The sequence below is a fragment of the Felis catus genome, chromosome E2, assembly GCF_018350175.1.
Source record: "Felis catus isolate Fca126 chromosome E2, F.catus_Fca126_mat1.0, whole genome shotgun sequence".
Taxonomy (NCBI): domain Eukaryota; kingdom Metazoa; phylum Chordata; class Mammalia; order Carnivora; family Felidae; genus Felis; species Felis catus.
Genome location: NC_058382.1, coordinates 59,962,302 through 59,982,142, shown reverse-complemented (window position 1 = coordinate 59,982,142; position 19,841 = coordinate 59,962,302). Strand labels below are relative to the sequence as shown.

Below are 19,841 nucleotides of genomic sequence, written 5' to 3'. Positions count from 1 at the left end.
CTCGCTCACTAGCGGCTCTTCAGCAGGACTCAGGCAGTGAGGTTCTAGGCTTGGGGGCTCTGACCTTGGGTCCTTCCATCCTGGGGGGGGTGGACAGTCCCTGCAGACCCTTGGCCCAGGAACGAGGTGGGTCCATCACTGCGGCCGCCTGGGGGGACATTGGACTTGATTTCCTGATCAGCAGGTACTGGCCAGTAGCCAGATGCTGTGCTTCTGGATGGTTCTGTTGGACTTGCTTATGACCTCCCCTGGTGTATGTGACCTCAGGTCAGCAGAGGGAATGGGCCACCTTCTGTGCGTGGAGGGCACTGAACGATAGAGTGAGTCTGAGTATACAGTGGGTGCTCATACACTGTTTTGCTATTAAGATCCTTGCTGGTTTTGTTACCTGAGGAAGCACGGGCCTGATCACTGGGCCTGATAAATTCATCAGCAGGGTACCTTCAGTTGGGGTGCTTTTTTTGCGTTTTCTTTTGCTGTTTTTAAATGAAAACAGGCTCCCCTTGCATTTTGAGCCTCCCCTCTGCGCGAGGGGAACAGCCGAATGAGCCAACAGAACACCTAACAGGCCGTTTTCTAGAAGTCAGGTGGGGCCAGGCTGGGTCCTGCTCACATAACCCCCTCCCAGGGGCAGAGGCCAGGGCCAGGAGCAGGCTGGTGGCCTGAGTGGTGGTGGTGAGTATGCTCCCCCCTCCCCCACTCACAGCCACCTGTGCTGTTGTGAAGGTGGCCCCACTAGGTCTGGGGAAGCAGAGTGGGGAGCGTGTCCTGAGTCACATCTGACACCACCGGTGGCCGCACCCCCAGGACACCCTGTGCTCAGGGTCGAGGAGGGGGAGTCTGCAGACGGGAACGGAAGCCCCCTAGTCGGGCTTGGAGCCGGGGGCAGGCTCTGACTGTGACCAGGTGTCCTATGAGGCCGTGGGGCTGTCCCCCTTCACTGGGCAGCACTGCCCACCGTCGAGGTGTATCTGGACAGGAGGTAGGGTCGCAAGTGGGGGCCCTGCTGGCCTGCGAGGTGGTCGAGGTCACGGCAGGACGAGGATGGGACAGACACACCCCTGAAGGACAAGTTCCCGGTGTGGATGCCGGCCTGGCGGCCCGGCTGTCCTCAGGCAGCCCAAAGCCGGCTTATCTCCCTGGCCCAGCTGCCTCTGCGTGCCAACTCCATCGTGCTTATCTGGGGGTGCCAGCGTGGGGAGCTCCCCGACAGCGCATCCGCCTGTCAGCCGGCCTGCTGGGCCGTGCCCCGCGGTTACCTGTCCTCTCCCGGCCGGGGAGGGCTGCGAGTCCACGGGGGACGGGGACAACACAGCTAGCCTGCAGGGCTCCCACCCAGAGTCCCAGCAGCCCCCCCCCCTTCTGAAGGCATCTTGTCAAGGTGTAGGAGCTTAAAGGCAGGGTGGCCGGAATGCACGGACACTGCTCTGGACGGCACCCCAGGGCTGCTTCTGTTGAGGCCACAGGACAGTGGGTCCCTGATGAATTCGTGTATTTACTTAAGATTACATTTCATTTTGAAACTGTTTTAAAAAGGAACACTAAGGAGGATGTTCAAGCATTTATTTACTCGTTGGCCAAAAGTAAGTGAACATTAGAATTTCATCAGATGTTTCAATCCCTTTTCTAAAAGAAGTAAGTGTTACAAGGTCCTGTTTGTTCTGTGATCAGTTCCCTTCCCCTCCAGCCTGCAGCCCGCCGGCCCTCCTTGCCTGGGGCTCAGGATGTTCTAGCTGGAGCAGCGGGTCAGGTCTGGGCGCGGGCAGGGCTCACTCCCGACGGAGGGGCCCTGGCCTCTGTCCTGCCCCCGTGAGCTGGGGTCTCTGGGCAAGCCGGCTCCCCGTCCTGGAGCCTGAGAAACGGGGAGAGGTGTGGAGAGACCCCAGGGAGCAAGTCGTGCCACCAGAGCCGGTGGCGCTCTGCCGGCAGTGCCGTTCCGGGTTTCTAGAGCCTGGCGCGCGGCTCAGGGGGGCAGGGCTGGCGGAAGAAGCAGGCTCCCGCCTCGGCTACGCCACACCTCCCCTCCCCCTCCCCCTCCCGGGGCATGAATGGAAGAATGATGCAATGGGCCGGCCTCTTGCCGAATACGCTCTGGGGCTGGGGGGGGGTGGTGGCGGGGAGCGGCCGAGGCGCCAGAGTCCTTCCCCCACTTCCCCTGTAAGGTGGTCACACTCCCACATAAGGAAATGTGAGGCCATCCCGGAAAAGCCCCCGGCGGCCCCACCCTCTCGGTGTGCAGAGGCTCCCTGGGACCGGGTGGCAGGAAGGAACAGCCCCGAGCCCGGCCTCACCTTCAGGGCCCTTCCATCCTGGATCCCAGCCCTGCGGCAGGTTGGATCAGTACCAGTGCGGGGAGAGGGAATTCATCCTGTCCCTGCCCTTCACTGCGATTCCTGGGGGATGTCAGAAGGGCCCCAGAGGGTCTGCCCCCTAACACCTGGGCACGGGGGGCCACTGTGAGCCTCTGTTTCGTCTTCTGTGCTGAGAATGGCAGTGCTGACGTGGTTAATACACCACAGCCGTCTCCCTGTTGGCTCTGAGGGCCTGGACGGAGCCTGTGCCCGCTCCCCGGGGCCACACAGTGAAGGTCACCAGTGCTGGTTGCCCCGGGCACACCTGGGTCCCCCATCTTGGCCGGCGCGGCTCCTACTTCAGGACGGGGATGTGGACATTGTGTCTCGAGCCCCGCCGCCCTGAGGCAGCTCATCTTACTGCGGACCTGGCCGTTGCAGGTTGCAGGTGCAGAACCACAGCCGAGGAGCCCAGGGGGCTGGGCCAGGCCCAAAAGTCGCAGCTCTGCGCTGTCACCCAGCGCGGGGACGTTCTGACTGTTTCAGCTTAGGAAGGGCGGCTAACTGCTCTCAGGACAGTTTCCACCTGAACCCTTAGTGCACGGCCCCATCTTGGTAGGCCATTGCATCAGCCAGAGCTCAGGGCAGCAGAGGAAAATGGGAGTGGGGGAGGGTGCTATTAAGGTGTCGGTTAATTTCCTGGAGCGATAAGCAGGTGGCCGGTGAAGCCGGAGCCTTAATCTTCTCCAGAGCGCGCTGGGGAGAGTTCCTGTTTTCTTCTACCTGAACTGCCTCATCCACTTCATTAGTGTGGATTTATTTCTTTGGGTCCTGCTCCCCGAACTGTAAAATTACATTTAATTACTCTGGCTGGGGAAAGGAGCCACCTGGGGTCTGCCGGCCCTGGGTTAGCTGTGACCGGCAGAGAGAAAACATGAGCAGATCCTGCCAGTGTTTCTTACCTTTCTGCAGTCCTCAGAGAAGCGGGGAGGGCAGGGGCCCTGGGGGGTTCATGGAGAGGCCCCTCCCAGCTCCAGCCCTGTGCTCTCGAGGATTTCCTGCTGTGAGTAGTCCCTGCACAGCCGATTTCTAGCACCTTCGTGAAGGTGCCGTGCCCAGAGTCAGGACCAGAGCATGACCAGCTCACCCTTAGAGCGTCTGTCTGCATTGTAGACCACCTGAGCATATGAGAGTTAGAGATAGTGAATCGGAAGGTCTCGGTGTTGAGCATTTGTTTCTTTCCTTTGTTCTAGTATAATTTTGTTTTGCTGTGAGTTTATGGGGTGGCCATGAGGTCCCTGAGCACTTACTTACCCGTGTCTCCTGCACACCCGAATATCCCAACTTTGGCTCAGGTCCAGGGTCCCACAGGGAGCCCCGGCGGGGCTTGGGTGTGCGTGTCCAGGCGAGCTTATGGAGCCTGGTTTAGCAGCCTGCCTGGGCAGCACCCCCTGCCCAGTCCCATCTTCCCTCCCTTCCACGTTGGGGGACTGGGGGGGGGCCGTCTGTGATAGGTGTGATTTTGTCTTCAGTGTTTGCTGTGAAAATAGCAGTAGGACGGGGCGGGGGTGAGTGCCTATTGTGTTCTTTACCAGCTGGACCCGCCTGAGTGGTGTTGGCCCCCCGCGCCCCGGGCTGTGGCCTCACCTTAAGTCCCCACTTCGCGTGTCAGAATCGCCCCATGGTGCCAGTACTTGGCTTGTGAAATAGTTCTGTGCTACTACTATCTCACCTGTTTCCTCGGTGGGATTCCAGCAGGTTCTCTCTGCAGAAAGGGTTCCTTGCCTTCAGGAAGTGAGGTGGGCTGTGCGGGCACCTAAATCGTGCTGAGACCGTGAGAGGCGTGCACAGCTGAGACTGTGAGAGGCGTGCACAGCGAGCGCAGCCTCCTCCGAGTGCAAATGTGCGTTTGCAACCTACCCTCCGAAGGCGGGGCCGCCCAGGTGTGCAGCAGGTGGGGTGGGGGAGGGGCGGGGCCAGCTGTGCTGACCTCCCTGTAGGAGGTGGAAATTTGGAAATTCATCCCTTGAAACTCCTTGATGACGGGGGGGGGGGGGGGGGGGGGGGGGGGGGGGGGGGGGGGGGCCTTGTGGGACTGTAGCTTCGTTGAGAGTCAAGTGGTACAGTCCTCCGCCTTTGACCTTGGGCCTGGAGAAGGTCAAGCATAGCAGAACCCGCCGGCTGCCTTCTCACTGCTGTCCTCTCTCTACAGTGCTGCTCACGGCCGTGAACTGTTACAGCGTGAAGGCTGCCACCCGAGTCCAGGATGCCTTCGCTGCCGCCAAGCTCCTGGCGCTGGCCCTCATCGTGCTCCTGGGCTTCATCCAGATCGGGAAGGGTGAGTGTAACCTCTGGGCCCCCGTCCCCGAGTGCCCCGGGCCCCCGCACGTCCGCCGTGCCCGTGTGCGCACGGTTTCATTTGAGCCATCGGTAGAGAGACTGAGCATCACCCACAAGTTAAATCCACCGCGAGCGATGGGGAGAAACGGACCCGCCCCGTCCCCTCCGAACCTCACTCTCCTACCCACACTTGAGGGCAGGGGTCGGATGGTGACGTGGGGGTTCGCAGAGTGACCTTGGCGCTGTGCCCAGCGCGTGGAGGGCACGGCGGGGTGGAGCCCTTGCTGGTTTGCCTGTTGCTGAGGCGGATGTCGCATCCAGGAGCACAAATCTTAAGGGCCTGTCCGATGAAGCGTAGCCGCCCCCAGGGAGGATGTGGGACCCCCCCTCCCCCCTCCCCCCTCCCCGGCCCTGGCGTCTGGCGGCTTTCAGTGGTGGTGCGGCCCCGCAGCGCCGGGAACAGAAGTAAGGTTTCTCCTGCGGACGGAGGAGGGTGTCAGAGATCCCGCAGCGGCTGGTGCAGGGCAGCTCCTGAGGGCCCCTTCAGAGAAGGTCGCCGAGGGGCACACAGACGGAGCTCGTGTTCCCGGCCCCTGCATTGGCCCCGTTCTGCGTGCCCTCAGGGCACTGGGGTGCGGGAAGGCAGTACCCGGTGCTCCCCCTAGCCTGACTCCCCTGGTCGTGGGGGCGAGCCGGGATTCGGACTGGGTTTACGTTGTCCAAGGTCCGTGCTGGCGCCAAGCTGCAGGTCTGGTGCCGGTCTTCCCCACTGTGACACCCCACGTGGGCAGCTGCAGGCGTCTTTGTTCCCGTCCACCCTCTTCACCCAGCTGCTGGCTAGCTGGGCGTGGAGTGGGTAGAAGACCCCTCGTGGCCCCACACCTGCCGTGTCCTCTGAGCGTCTGCTCTGACACCCAGAAATTCATCTTGTGGTTCCGGACTCTCCTGTTTCCTTCCCTGTAATGGCCACGCGGGGCACTGTGATTTATGGGGACCCAGCGTCCACAGACCATGGCCCTGTGCAGGGGGGCGCGCGTGACTCCGCAGAATTGGGTGCACGCGGGGCTGCGGTGGCCGCCACAGTGCCTGCCCTCACGGGCCCTCTTCTGGGGGTAAAGAGAGGCCCACGTGCTGGTCCACACTGACCTAGTAAAGTGGCAGCAAGAATCCAGAGAGTTTGGGCAGATCGGCGTCATCGAGCACGTTAACGTGTAGGAAACTCTGACCACCCAGCACCCACGGGCTCTGGTTCTGTCGGCCTCGAAGGGGAAATTGCGGCCGATTTCCAGATCACTTTCTGTGGAAGGTAGGTCGCTGCTTCAGGAGCTGGACGTCATCCTGAGAGTGTGTCCGACCAGCGCCTTGGCCTCAGTGGTGTCAGATCACCCGGGAAGCCCACGCTCGGGTGAGCCCCCCGGGCAGGGCTGGGGGTGGGGGCGGGACGTGCCCCAGTATGTGCCTCTGGGTGCTCCTGCCGCACTCCGGGAGCCGTCCTGGGGCTCGGCTTCTGGCATCTTCTTTAAGACAGGACCTTATCTTTCTCCTTATTCCTCGGGTCTCGAGGACCCTGGTCGGGGCTGAATAACTCTGAAGCCTCGTGAGGAGCTCGGCCTGGTGGGTGGGACCCAGCCGACCAGGCTTTGTGTAGCCAGGACGCTCGGCCTTCAAAAGATTTGCCCGTGAAGGTATTTGCTTGGCTGGTATGATGAGGAATGTGGAGGGGGCGACCTGACTTTTGTAAAAACAGATTTCAGTAGGGATAGCAAAGGGCTTTTGTTCAGCTAGAATACCTAATATGTTTATAATCGTGTTGCTGTCGCAAGCCTCCTCCTCCCCAGAGCAATTCCTTCCTCAACTTGGGATACAGGGCAGCGCCTGTAGAATCTCGGTCTCCTGGTTTGCCTCAAGAGATTTATGTCGTTCCCAGACAAATGCCTTCCCTTCTGGGGGGCACGTCGTTGCAGACGTCGACCGCCTTCTCCTACGGTGGAGTCCGTAGGCCCGCCTGCCGGAGGCCCTGGGTCCCCGTGCTGGTGGCTTGGTTGTGCCCAAGCATCGCGCAGACCACGGGCGCCCCGCTCCGCCGGGCATGGTGGTCGGTGTCCGCCCCACCCCCACCCCCACCCCCAGCACCTAGGTGGGCCCAAGGGCCGCCGAAGGGACTTGAGGCCAGCCGGCCATGGGTCGGCCGTGGGCCCCACTGGGCTCGTTATCTCGAGACCTGCGAGCAGTTGTTCATCACACCGTCCTTCGCCAGAACTTCCCGGGCCCCGAGTACAAGTCTGTTGGCCCCGGTGGCCCCTGCTGGCCAGAGCTCGGCCGTGGGCTGGGGACCCCAGACAGCACGTGAACAGAATTGCAGACGGGCGGGCGGACGAGGCGCCAGCCGGGACCGGGACTGAGGGCGGGAGGGGGCGGCTAGGCACAGAGTCGAACAGAGAGACTGCTCTGCAGGGTCCCGGGCCAAGCCGTCCCGCGTGGGAGCAGCTCAGCTACCCTGCGGCTGGGGCTGGGGGGCCCCGTGGGGTCGGGCCTGCGAGCCCAGCGTCACGCGAGTTGTCTGCATTTGCTCCCAGCGTCCTCCGAAGGGGAGACGGAACTCAGGTCAGCATTTCAGACCCAGTGGCTGCCGCACAAAGCGTGGGTGGGCCGCTTGGCCGGGGAGGCCACAGAGGCCCTTTGAGGCCCGTACCTGCCGGCCGCCTCCACCTGCTGTGTCTTTTGTTCTGTTGGCTCCTTACTGGACACCGTGCAGCGGCCGTGGCCCCGAGGTCAGGCTGTTCCCGAAGCCAAGTAGGCGTTTCCCAGCCCAGAAGGTGGGAGCGGGTTGCGACAGGCGCGTCCCTGTGCCCAGGCCCCTCCCGGGGGGCACACAATGGGACCCTTGTGGTTTTGCGTGGGCTGCAGCATCGGGAGGGGGGAGAGCGGCCAGTGTGGACGGCCCAGTTGTACAGATAAAAGTGCTTCCTCCCTCGCCGCGTCCCCCTGCACGATGCCCTCTGCTGAGGGAGGTCGTGGGAGGCGCAGTCTCCATGCGCCAGGCAGTCCTGCCCCCCAGCCCCCTGCCCTCCCGAGCCCCCAGCAGCTCACAGAAGTTCACCCCGCTTCTGGGACGTTCGTCCCAGTTGCCAGGACACCTGGCCGTGGTTTGTACCACAAGTGGAAGCTCCTGGCTTCCGTGTTGATTATCTCCTGTGTCTGGGCACCGTCCCAAAGTGACAGGGGGTCTCGCTCGGGATGGGGGGGGACGGTCCTGGCAGGATGGGCAAGCCCCTGGCAGCGAGGAAGTGGGCTGTCGCCCCTCAAAGCGGGGGGCCGGACACCCTCAGTGTTCCCAGGCCTAGCCTCCCCTCGCAGAGGACGTCGGGGCTCGTTTCAGCGGGGCTCAGGGTCAGGCCGGGACCGCAGGACCCTATAACGGGCCATGTAGGGCTAGGGTTCGGTTTCTCTACCCTGCACTGGTCACCTGTGGCCCAGGAACAGGGATGGGACTGTGGAGTGGGGCAGGGCCATCATCTGGTGGCCGGTGCCCGTGACCCATCTCCCCGCTGAACGTTGAGAGCCATAGGTCACGGGGCTACTTGGGAAGGCGTGGCAAAGCTACCATCGAGGCAGGCTTGGTGGTGTTTTCCTGTGGATGTTCTTCGATAATTTTTAGTCGAGGCCTTTTCTTTGGGTCTGCACGCGTCTGCACTAACTCAGCATCCAGAGTTGTAACAGATTCGAAATCACATGGTCTGCTTGGGCCACCCTGTGGCAGGAGATCAAAGCTCCTGCTGGCTCGCCTGTGCCCTGGGGCGGCCAGGAACGGGAGGTGGGGCAGAGCAGCCACAGAGCCCTGCGCTGGGCACGGTTCGTTCCCAGGGGTCTCTGGCGGCCTGTTCAGTAGGGAGTGGGCCCCTTCCAACTGGGATTTGAGGTTTGCAGCAGATCTCGAGGCCGAGGGGCCAGCTCCTCCAAGGGGTTAAAAGACGGGGGCGTCTGCGACAGACGCTGGCCAGGTGAACAAGCACTGACCTCTCAGCCTTCCCAGACCCAGATTCCTGCCCGGTTCGTAGACCTCAGGCAGAGCTGGAGCACAGGCACCGGGCGTCTGGGACTCGCCCCGGGGTGGGACAGTGGGAGAGAGGAACGTGGTGAACCGGCCGGCGGGATGCACCCTCTCCGAGGATGCTGGTGTCTGGACGGAGCTGGAGACCCCTCGCTGTGCTTTGTCCCCAGGCCCACTGAGGGCTCTGATCGTGCAGAGCTGACTTGCCCGGGAGGTCTGGTGGCCCCACGGGTGACAGCCCATTTTACAGAGCAGGAGCCCGAGGCCGCAGCTTATCCCAGGCACGTCCGTGAGGCACAGAGCGGAGACCAGGGAGTCTGACCCAGACAGAGCGGGGCCCGCCGGTCTGTCTGCAGACAGTGTCCTGTTGTCCTGCTCACAATTCTGGGGGACAAAAGCCCAGAATCAGGGCTGCGTTCCCTCTGAAACTCAGGGGGATTCCTCCGTGTCTGTTCAGGCTGCTGGCGTCCCTGGGCTTGTGGCTGCAGCACTGTGCCCTCTCTGCCTCGTCCCCCGGGCCTCTCCCAGTGGCCTCTGTGTCCTGTAAGGACACTTGTGGGCTCCGGGGCCTACCCTCATCTACGATCTCGTTTCAAGATCCTTACCTTAATTCCATCTTCAAAGACCCTTTTCCAAATCAGGTCACATTCAGAGGTTCTGGGCTGACATGAATTGGGGGGACCCTGTTCAGCACATCTCTTGGCATAAACGGCCATCCCCTGGGGCCCCAGAGGGATAAAGTGGGAGCAGAGGCAGAAGGTTCCAGCACGGTGGATGCTCCCCAGTTTGGGATGACTTTCCCGTGGTGTCCCCGTCCCAGGAGGGGTGCCCCTGGGCTGGTCCGGCTGTGGGAAAGCCCTGGGTGGGGATGGGGCCTGGCCAGACCTAGAGTTCTGGCATTTTCTGCAGCTGCCTCCCACTGCCCATTTCCAGACTGGGGCGTTGACAGGCTCCCGGGGCCCCAGAGAAGGCCTGGGAACGCCTGACCAGGCCTTCCTCCCACACAGAGGTCAGGCTGGGTCTCAGGGGCCGCAGACCCTGTAGGGAGCCCTTGTCCTCATTCAGGAGCCACGGGTCTAGCACACTTCCCTGGTGGGAAAAAGGGCCACTGGGTGCCCTCCCCCACCCGTCATCCATGACTCCCATGGCTGCGTCCGTGTGACTCAGAGATCTGGGCTGGCTTTCCCTGAGAGCAGCTCCCTGGGGCCTCTGAGCATCCGCCCGCCAATTACCCCGGTTCTCAGGGGGTCCCAGTGGGTGGGAGGCAGGCTCTGCTGGGACATCACAGCTTGCCGACGGGCACGTCTGGCCGTGCGTTGGCGTGCACATTCCTCGCGGCCCGTCCGGGAGGGCGCTGGCAGTGGCTGCGACTTAGGGGATTTAGGGCTGGGACGGGCAGACTTGAGCAGAGGGGCTTCCGGGCTAGCCCGCGGCACGGACGAGCAGAGGGCCGGGCCCACCGAGGTGGCAAGCTGCCTTCTCTTGAGGCAGCAGTTAGAGGCCGCTTCGAGGTCTGCAGAAAAATTGCAGAGAAGGGGTGCTGGCACAGGGGACCCAGTCAGTTGTGGGTCCCAGGGTTTCTGCCCCCCACTTGGAGCCTACAGCGGGAGGTGCCGTCTGTCTGTCCATCGCCATCAGTCTTGTCTGCTCACAGAGTGGGCTGGGGCCTGGTGCGGACAGAGACCGACTGGTCAGCTTGGAGCATAGTGGCCATCGGGGGACTGTTGTCATTCACCTGTGTCCAGTGCAGCCCAGTTTGGGGTCTGGGGGAGTGAACGGCCGGCGCAGCTCACGCGTCTGCCCCAGCCACGGGAGCAGCGGTGTGTGGACCGGGCTTCCGTTCCCGAATTGTTGCCATCTGGGGGCTGCCCTCTGCCTTCCAGGGTGTCCAACAGCGCCCGTGGCCTCTGCCCCCTAAATGTCCCCAGCCACGATAGCCCCAAGTGTCTCCAGACGTGGCCGTACATCCCCTGGTTGCCGAGGGCAGGCCAGTGTTGGAGACCACGCGTGGGGTCTAGAGTCTGCCCTCCTCACTAGGACAGTCTGTGTCTCTTTGCTGCGCCCCACCCCCTGCTCACCGCCCCCGTCGCCGCCGGGCTCGGTGCAGCTGCCGACACACATCATTCAGCGGAGGTGTGGCTGTCTCGCCCGCTTCTCGCTGGCCTGGAGACGGGCAGGCGGGGCCTCCCGCCAGCTCTCCAGACCTCCTTCCAGAATGCCTGCTGTTAGGGCTCCAGCCCCAGCAGGACACCAGGACAGTGAGGGCAGGCACAGCCAGTGTCCCTGAGTGGCCGCCCAGGCCAAGTGCCACACGGAGCCGGCAGACCCAGCGCCCACTCTCTGATGCCCGTCAAGAAGGAGGGGCCGCGTGCTTGGCCAGCATTTGGTCGGGAGCCCGGAGGAGCTACGGGTCTCCCTTCTGGGCCGGCGTCCAGCACAGGCCGAGGCTGAGCACGGCCAGGAGCCCTGCCGGGGACGCAGGCGAGCCGGCCACTCTCAAGGCAGTTCAGGCTCCTGTCCCTCCCTCTGTCCCTGGTGTGCCGCCGCCGGGCCCACCGTGCCTGTGGGAGGTGACGGGGCGGGAGACGGCCTGGAGGAACTAGCTGAGGTTTGACTGGTGCCTGCCCCAGCCCATGCTGGGACAGGAGCAGGAGGCCCGCCAGCCACGCTCCACGCTGCGGGGTCTGGCGGTGCTGGGGTGTCCGCCTTCCTCCAAGGGACCTCGGGCACTTTGCAGACAGAGTGAGGCCCCAGACAACTGAGGGAGGTCCCGGCAGATGACCCAGCCACGCTGGTCCTAGGAATAGAAATCTCATGGGCTATTTGGGAGAGACCTGGCTGAGGCCCCCAGTGAGATTCTTTAATCGTGTTTGGTCCCAGCAGCTAGTATTTTCCTGGCATTTTAGACACTGCAAAAGCAAGCTTATAAATCCCAGAAAATACTGTTCTACATCAGGGGTTCCGTGCCCAGCACGTTCGTCTCAGGCGGAGGACCGTGTGTCCGTGTCAGAACGCTGAGCTGGTGACCGCAGCACGAGTGACTCCTTGATGAGAACCCTGAGGCTACGGGGCCTGGGGCTGAAAACTTGCTTACCTGGAAACCCCAGGGCTGTATATCAAGCCTTGAATTTTATCCCTGTTCCAGCACTTGATCCCTAGGGCACAGGGGTCCTTCTGAGCCACCGGCATTTCCCATGGGTGGTGGTCACCAAAAGCAACAGCCATCCGCCTGCCTGGGGCGTCTCCAGCCCACACGTGCACACACACTGTGCACGGATTACACACACGTGAATACATGTGCACACGCACACACGCGGTGTCTCTAATTCAGGTGGGGGCCACTTCTAACAACTGCACCCAAACCCATATCCCAGCGTGTGAAAAAAGAAATTTAACTTGAATAGTAACCAGGGTGCATAGAGGCGTATCCTAGTAGGAAAACTGGGCAGATTGATGGGAGAATTACAGGTTTGAGACAAGCCCGCGTTACTTGTGAGGAGCCTTTATTGTGAAAGACCACCAGTGTTCTGGAAGTCTCTGCAGGACCTGTGAGCCGTCTCATCGGGCTCCCCCAGACTCTTTGGAGCAGCTCGGCATTCTGGGAGGCGTAGGGTGGTGTGGACACGCACGCGGTCCCTGAGGTCAGACCCGTTAGCCCTCACGATCCTAGATCCCACTGCGTGCTGGCAGTTCCCCACCCCCGGGGCAGGTGGCCCCGGCCTCAGTTTCCCCAGCTGTTGCACAGCAAAAGTACCCGGACAGGGCTGCGGGATGCGGCGGAGCTCTGCAGACGTAAAGGAGGACATACTCTGGACCATTTCCATAGGAGAGCCGCCGGGACGGAGCCCAGAGGGGCTCCGGGCGCTCTTGTGGGGTGTTGCTGAAGGGTGTGCTGTCCCGAGCCAGCACTCGGCACTGTCCCCGCCCACCCAGCCTGGTGACCACCCTGTGACCAGGCAGTCCCACGACCCGGGTCTCCAACACAGGTCACGTGCGGGCAGCGGGCTGGGTGAGATGCCAGCCACCCCGGGGCCTGTTCAGCTCCTCGCGAGACCGTGGCCTCATCGGGGGGCAGGGGCTGGGCACCTCAAGGATCCCACATCCACCTCCCAGCTCAGGCCGGGGACCAAAGGCCCAAGCACACCTGTGGGGTCGGGACACACAGGCCTGAGGGCAGAGTCCAGATCAGCATAGGAAAATGGACCCAGAAACAGAAATCGGGGTCCCTTCTCTCCACCCCCCCACCGCGGTGTTTGCTGTAGGAAACTCTGTGCTGTTTTTGAGGCCTCCCAGGGAGGGGGGTGACAGGCTTTATGGGAACCTCCCTTCCATCGTCCCCTCTGCCAACGTCCTCACGTTCCGTCGCGTCCTGTTCCTGGGGTGACTGAAGCGGTCACTTGTGGGTGGTGTGGGGTCCCTTGAGAACTTGGGCTCCCCTGGCATCGTCCACCCTCCCATCCCCGGGGGGCCCGCAGACCCACTGGCTGTGGGCGACACTGACCCTTGGGCAGCCCCTTGGTCACGTCCAGGGACACCTCAGAGTCATTTTCAGGAAGTTCCATGCTGATGCTTGCTGACGGGTCACGTTCCCAGCACTGCAGAGTCAGGCCCAGGTGCCGCTGACCCGGGGCTTGTGTCACGGGAGTGTTCTCTGGGGTGACTGGGGCTGCACCACCCCCCCCGTATCTGCCCTTCTGGGTGCACAGACCACACACGACCAAGGGTCTACAGAGCTGCCGACCCCTCCCGGGTGGGCTGGCGGCCAGGCCCCCGGCCCACGGCACGACCACGCTGTCCTCCACCTGCTCGCTCCTGGTCCCGGGCAAAGTCGGGAATCCTGCGTGGGTCAGGTGGCTCAGCACGTATTTTGCTCCAGGAACATTCCAGAACTTGCGGTGTGGTCTCTGCAGTGCTCTCTGACCAGCATTCCTTTCTGTTTGGCCTTTTCCAGGTGGTGTGTCCAATCTGGATCCCAAGTCCTCGTTTGAGGGCACCAAACTGGACGTGGGAAACATTGTGCTGGCGTTGTACAGTGGCCTCTTTGCCTACGGGGGATGGTAGGTTCCGGAATGTCGGGGTCTCTGGGCCTTGGGACACGCAGGCTGGGTGGGCCCCGAAGCGTCCAGAAGTCTGGCCCTCCGCGGTGGTTCTGGAGAGTGGCAGGAAAGCCTCTCGGGGCCGCCGCTGGCCCCTTGCATCCCAGAAGAGCACAGAGAGGGTTCCAGAGCAGCCCCGGGCGCTGTCCGCAGCACGCCTCGGCCCCTGAGAAGATGCTCCTGGAGCCAGATCTCTGCTGACGGGCATAAAGCATTTAGGCTGAAGGCCCTGAGCCGGGTGGTTCTCGGCCTCTCCCCACCAGGAGCGGGGACCCTGTCTGTGGCCCTTGCCGGCGCCTTCCGTCCCTCTGGATCCTCCGCTGTGGCCCCTGCCCCTGGGCCAGGCTGTACTGAGCCGTGAGAGTGGCTGCTGTGCGGCAGGCTGGCGGGCAGGCAGGTGAGGAAGGCGCTGGAGAGGGTCAGGCAGCGGACAGGGGTGCCTCGGGACACGCTTAGTGGAGTGGTGCCATTTAGCACGGGCACTGAACCTGTGCGGGCCGCCTTTGAGTCTCTTTCCATCCACGTGGCCTATGAGCCTGACCTTGAGTGCTCAGCGTGGACGTTAATATCCGCACACAAAGCGGGCCTGTGCGGGTGGAGGTGCCCAAGACGCCGCCGTTCAGGCTGGACCGTGCGCCCGCCTCAGACACGGTGCTGGCGCCTGGGGTGGGGGACGCAGCGGGTCAAGGACAGGCTGTTGGGGGGGCGGCTGATTTCCCTCAGGACAGGGTGTCACCGTGCCAGTAGGCACCCCTGTGTCCCCAGCTGCTCACCAAGTGATGGTGGGGGGGCGGGTGGTGGGTGCAGGGATCTCGTCCCCAAGGGCCCAGAGCAGCCAGGAGGGGGTCCCATGGGATCTGTATTCCCCTAATGATTGTGGGAGGGAAGCGTAATTAAATTCTGCTCTCTCGATTCTAGGAATTACTTGAATTTCGTCACGGAGGAGATGATCAATCCCTACAGGTACGAGTGTGAACAGGGACTTCTGTCATTTTCATGAGAGAAGGTTCTGCCTCCCAGCCACCCACGGGCCCACCTGCGGCGGGGAGCAGTGTGGGGCCTTGCAGGGGGTGGGGGTGGGAGGTTTTGGGGTTAGGACTCGTGCTGGGGAGGTGGGTGCTGGTTTCCAGCCTCACACCGGCCACGTGGTGGCCAGGTGACCTCAGACGAGGTCCCCCCTCAGGACGGGCAGGAATTCCTGCTTCACGGACCTGGGCTCAGGGATGGGGGGTTGAGTCTCCAACCCCGGTTCACACAGCTGTGCCCGTCCCCAGGGGCCAGCTTCCAGCCGCTAACCCGTGCTGGTGACACGTCCCGCCGGGCCCTTCCCCACGCCGCGAGGCTCAGGACCCGGCTCCTCGCCATCCGGTCTGGCTCCACGCCGGGCTGCGCTTAGCTGACGTGCCCCTCCCCGTCTTTCCAGAAACCTGCCCCTGGCTATCATCATCTCCCTCCCCATCGTCACCCTGGTGTATGTGCTGACGAACCTGGCCTACTTCACCACATTGTCCACGGAGCAGATGCTGACGTCAGAGGCTGTGGCCGTGGTAAGACGCCACCCTCCAGCCTGGCCGGGTCACCGAGAGGCCCACCCTGCCATCTCTGAGCCCCCGATGCTGAGCAGACCGGGCCCCTCGTCCTCGAACCACACGCTACCCGGAGGGTCAAGCTGTGCCTTGCTTAGTCCCGGGAAAGAGTAAGGAGCCGGCTCTTAACCCTGGCTCACGTGACACGCACGGGATGTTTGAAAGTGCTGGTGCCCAGCCTCCCCCAGGCCAGCGCTCGGTCAGCACGTCTGTGGTGGTCCCAGCCAGAGTGATTGGGTTGTCTTAGGTTTCTTTAGTTTTGAGAGAAAACACATGAGCAGGGAAGGGGCAGAGAGAGGACGGAGCGAGAATCCCAAGCAGGTTCCGCACTGTGCGCACAGAGCCCGACTCGGCTTAAACTCACGAACCGTGAGATCATGACCTGAGCCGAAGTCGCGTCCTGAGCTGCCCCTGCTGGGCATCGTGGACGCTGGGTTCGGAGGAGGGGCGTGGCATCTCCAGGTCCCACAGAGGCGGCCGACTGAGCGCCTTGCCAACCCCCAGACCACGCGGGGGTCCCCAGAGCCGGTGGTCTCCCCACCTGCAGCGCCCACCCCTTCCGCCTTCTGAACGAACCCCAAGCCCCGCTCTGGGCCCGGTGTGCGGGGCCGGCGAGAGGTAGCACTTGTGCTGACGGGGGAATGTGGGTGCCCGTGAGAGGTGCCCGAGGGAAGTGCCCGCAGGTGTGGACGGGGAGTGAGGCCCGGGGCACCGTGCCAGACGAGGCCCTGTCCCTGGGACCGCCCCCCCGCAGTCCAGTCCCCAGGGGCTCGCTCCGTGTACAGAACCCTCCTGACGAGCACGTAGGAAGCCGTCACCAGGAGGGGGCCGGGCCGGGAGGCGCCGTGGGGCCTGGGGGCTCACGCTCCGTGTTTGCCTAGGACTTCGGGACCTATCACCTGGGCGTCATGTCCTGGATCATCCCCGTCTTCGTGGGCCTGTCCTGCTTCGGCTCTGTCAATGGGTCCCTCTTCACGTCTTCCAGGTGAGCCCACACCAGGACCAGCCTCCTGTCACCCGGGCTCTGTGGGGGCCGGGGCGGAGTGGGGGGCCGTCCCTGCACGCCACTGTCCAGTGCGTGTTCGAAAGTCTGCTTCCTCACTGAGGAATACGTAGCCGTCAAAACGTCCCAGTAATGCAGAGCTACGGGACCCGTGGCCTCTACCCTGCCCCCCTGGTCCCCTGCCCACAGGTGACACGACTGTGTCCTTCTGGAATCTTTCATGGGTTCGCTTCAGACACGGCCCGGAGGGGGGGACGGAGGCGAGGAAGGCTGAATTTGCCCCTTTGCCAGCTGAGCCCATCAGGGCCCCTGCGAAGCCCAGCCCTTGGGCCCGGCCCTCTCCGCTCCCCGCCCCGCCTGGGGGCCCACGGGGCGGAGGCTGAACGCTCGCTCCTCTGTCCGCAGGCTGTTCTTCGTGGGGTCCAGGGAGGGCCATCTGCCTTCCGTCCTCTCCATGATCCACCCACGGCTCCTGACGCCCATGCCCTCCCTCGTGTTTACGGTAGGCAGGCTGTGCCGTCCAGAGTCCTGTCTTCCGGCCCCAGTTGAAATGGGAGACTGGCGCGTCCCTCGGGGCCCGCCTTGGGGGGCTCCCTGGCGGGAGGCCACGCGTTCCCTCTGCGTGAAGCCTGTCGCGGCTTCGCCTGGCGTCCGCTGGCTGCAGACGGGAGGTGGACGCTGAGACAGAGCCCCCTGACGCCAGTGTTTCCTCACGTTCCGCTTTCACCGAATGCCAAAGGGCACCCGATTCTTTCATTCCCAATACTACGCGTAGTGGCTGTAAAACAGAAAACCTCGGAACAGCCTGGAAGCGGGTGAGGAGAAGACTCTCCCAGGAGACCGCTGGTGACAGGCAGCTCCCTGAGCTGTGTGGGCGCCGTGCACGCACAGCGTTTGCTTGCTTGACGAGATCACGTTGTGCGTTTTTCTTCAGCTCGTCCGACGTCTGCCTGTGCGGGTGCGCGCGGGGCGGTTAGTTCTCGGCCGCTACGGGACTGACCCCCCCCCCCCCCGGCCATAGGGGAACGGCTCGCGTGCGGCTGGAGGCGCCTCTTCCCAGGTGGCTCCCCACACAGCCACTGGCAGGAGCACGCGCCACGTTTTCTGTGACCTGGGCTCCGAAGTCACACCCCGTCATTGCTGTGCCTTTCTGTGCTAGGAGTGCGAGCCCGTAGGCCCAGCGGACGGAGGGTTTAGGTCCACCTCTCGGAGAGAGAAGGATCAAGCGATTGTTGGATGTGTTTTGGTTTTTTATTTATTGTATCTTATCATTTTTATTAACATTCATTTTTGAGAGGGAGAGACAGAGCGTGAGCAGGGCAGGGGCAGAGAGAGAGGGAGACACAGAATCTGAAGCAGGCTCCCGGCTCCGAGCTGTCAGCACAGAGCCCGACCCGGGGCTGGAACCCACGAACCGCGAGATCGTGACCTGAGCTGAAGTCGGACGTTTCACCGACCGAGCCACCCCGGCGCCCCCGGACGTGTTTTAAAACACGGCAGGGTTCAGTCTCAGTATTGAAACCGCCACGTGGTGGTCACGGCCGGGGTGCGCCACGTTTGTTGCCAGTGACGCCGCGGCGAGGGCGGGGTTGGGCGTCCCCTTCTGCTCCCCGTGGCGCGTCTGTCTCTTCCGTACAATCCAGGCGCCGTCAGTTTTCCCATTTGCTCCTGCCTCTGCTCTCGGAGAACTCGCGTGTTGTCCAGACCGGGCCCTCCCTTCGGAGCCAGAGCGAGCAGGTGTGGTTTCCCCGTGTCGTTCCGGCTGTCCTGCTCACCGCGTCCCCGTTTCTCTGCTTCAGTGCATCATGACCCTCCTGTACGCCTTCTCTAGAGACATTTTCTCCGTCATCAACTTCTTCAGCTTCTTCAACTGGCTCTGCGTGGCCCTGGCCATCATCGGCATGCTGTGGCTTCGCTACAAGAAGCCCGAGCTGGAGCGGCCCATCAAGGTGAGGGCCTGGCCGCTGGGGCGTCGGCACGGCCCGGGGCCGGTCGGGGGGTTGGCAGTCACGCGCCCGAGAAACAAGGTCTGAGTGTCCGTCAGAGCCCTGGGCTGGGAACCAGGTGGTTCTGTGCCTGTGGCTTGTGGCCGGGCCGGCCGCTGTCCCTCGCTGAGTCTCTGTCTTCCCTCGGCAAGCCGGGGGTCGGGGCCCCTTGTCCGGAGCGTTCTGGTAAGGATCGAGCAAGGTAAACGTGGACGTGCTTGTCCACTAGACCGAGAGTGACTGTTCCTTGGGAATCTCTTAAGTGCTGACACGTGATTGCAGGTGCTGGGGGTTCATCAAAGGATAAAACTGACCCCCTGAGTCTCTGGCCCCCTCGAGCTTCTGTTAACATGGGAGAAGCAGCACACAAGAACCTGAGTGCCAGGTGGGGGGGTGGCCCTGACTGGCCTGGGGCCACGTGGAACAGCATGTCTGGGGAGGGGCAGGCACCAGGGCGGGAAGGGGAGGGGGAGGCCAGGCGGGGTGGAGGCGGAACTGGGGCCCCCCGAGGTCTGCCCGTCCACGGCGCCTGCCCCGGCCTCGCCCTGCCCGGGGGAAAGCCGGGTGCCGGCCCGGCCTGAGGTGGGCGTTCTGCCACCTTGTCACCTTCCCAGGGGTGACCTGGTTTCTCCTAAAAGGGGGACCAGAAGGCTGGGCCCCTGCTGAGCCCCGACACTCACATCGTGGCCAGCTGGTGGCAGCTCCCGTCCCTCGTCCTCTTTGTGGTGGCGTGTGGGCCTGCCTGGCAGTCGGCACCTGTCCGTGAGCCTCCTCCCTGGCTCCCCGCCCAGCGGTCCTGCAGAGGCCAGCGGGGTCCAGGAAGGGTTCTTCCGGTGGGGGGACCCGGGAACCTGGGCCATCTTGGCCCTTGCGTGTGGTGGGCTCTGATTCTTTGTCAGCCGGGACAAGGGGTGGCCGCTGTCCTCGAGTTAGGCAGGGCCCATGGTGGGCTCTGTGCCCAGGTCAGCAGGGGCCCGCGGTGGCCACTGTCCTCGTGTTACCTGGGGCCCGTGGTGGCCACTGTCACCCTGTTATCTGGGGCCCGTGGTGAGCTCTGCCCATGGAGCCAGGTGGTACCTGCAGTGGGCTGACCTAGTGAGACCCCTGTTCATCATTGTTCCCCCCGGGGTCTCCTGCGGTGTGAGGATGAGCTTGCCTAGCAGAGGGCACGGGGGAGGCAGAATCGGGGAGGCAGAATCAGAGGCAGAATTGGGACAGGCGCCCCACCCCCACCCCCGCCCCGGTCTGTGGGGTCTGTGGGCGGGTCTGTGGCTCCTTTGCCTTGAGCTCTGCGGGTGGGCTGTCTGCCCCCTGCTGTGCAAACCGCGGCTCAGCCTGTCCACAAAGGGCCCTCTGAGAAGGCAGGTGCTGCCGTGTTATTAGCGGGTAGCCGCGGTCTTCCCAGAAGCGCCGGGCCCCCGCTCGGGGTGACGGCGGGAGGGGTGCCGGGCCAGGGTCTCCACCCTGCGACGTGGGAACTGGTGAGGCC

General features: G+C 63.3%; 1 protein-coding gene across 1 annotated transcript in view; it reads left to right on the top strand.

Annotated features, from left to right (window-relative positions):
- The window catches only part of SLC7A5 (solute carrier family 7 member 5), a 32,864-nt gene that overhangs the window by 8,899 nt on the left and 4,124 nt on the right, over positions 1-19,841 (top strand). The window contains exons 2-8 of the mRNA XM_011290283.4: positions 4,504-4,629; positions 13,634-13,739; positions 14,697-14,741; positions 15,202-15,325; positions 16,246-16,349; positions 16,773-16,869; positions 18,167-18,316. Of these exons, the coding sequence (XP_011288585.2) occupies positions 4,504-4,629; positions 13,634-13,739; positions 14,697-14,741; positions 15,202-15,325; positions 16,246-16,349; positions 16,773-16,869; positions 18,167-18,316 (752 nt within the window). The remainder of the gene's footprint in view (positions 1-4,503; positions 4,630-13,633; positions 13,740-14,696; positions 14,742-15,201; positions 15,326-16,245; positions 16,350-16,772; positions 16,870-18,166; positions 18,317-19,841) is intronic.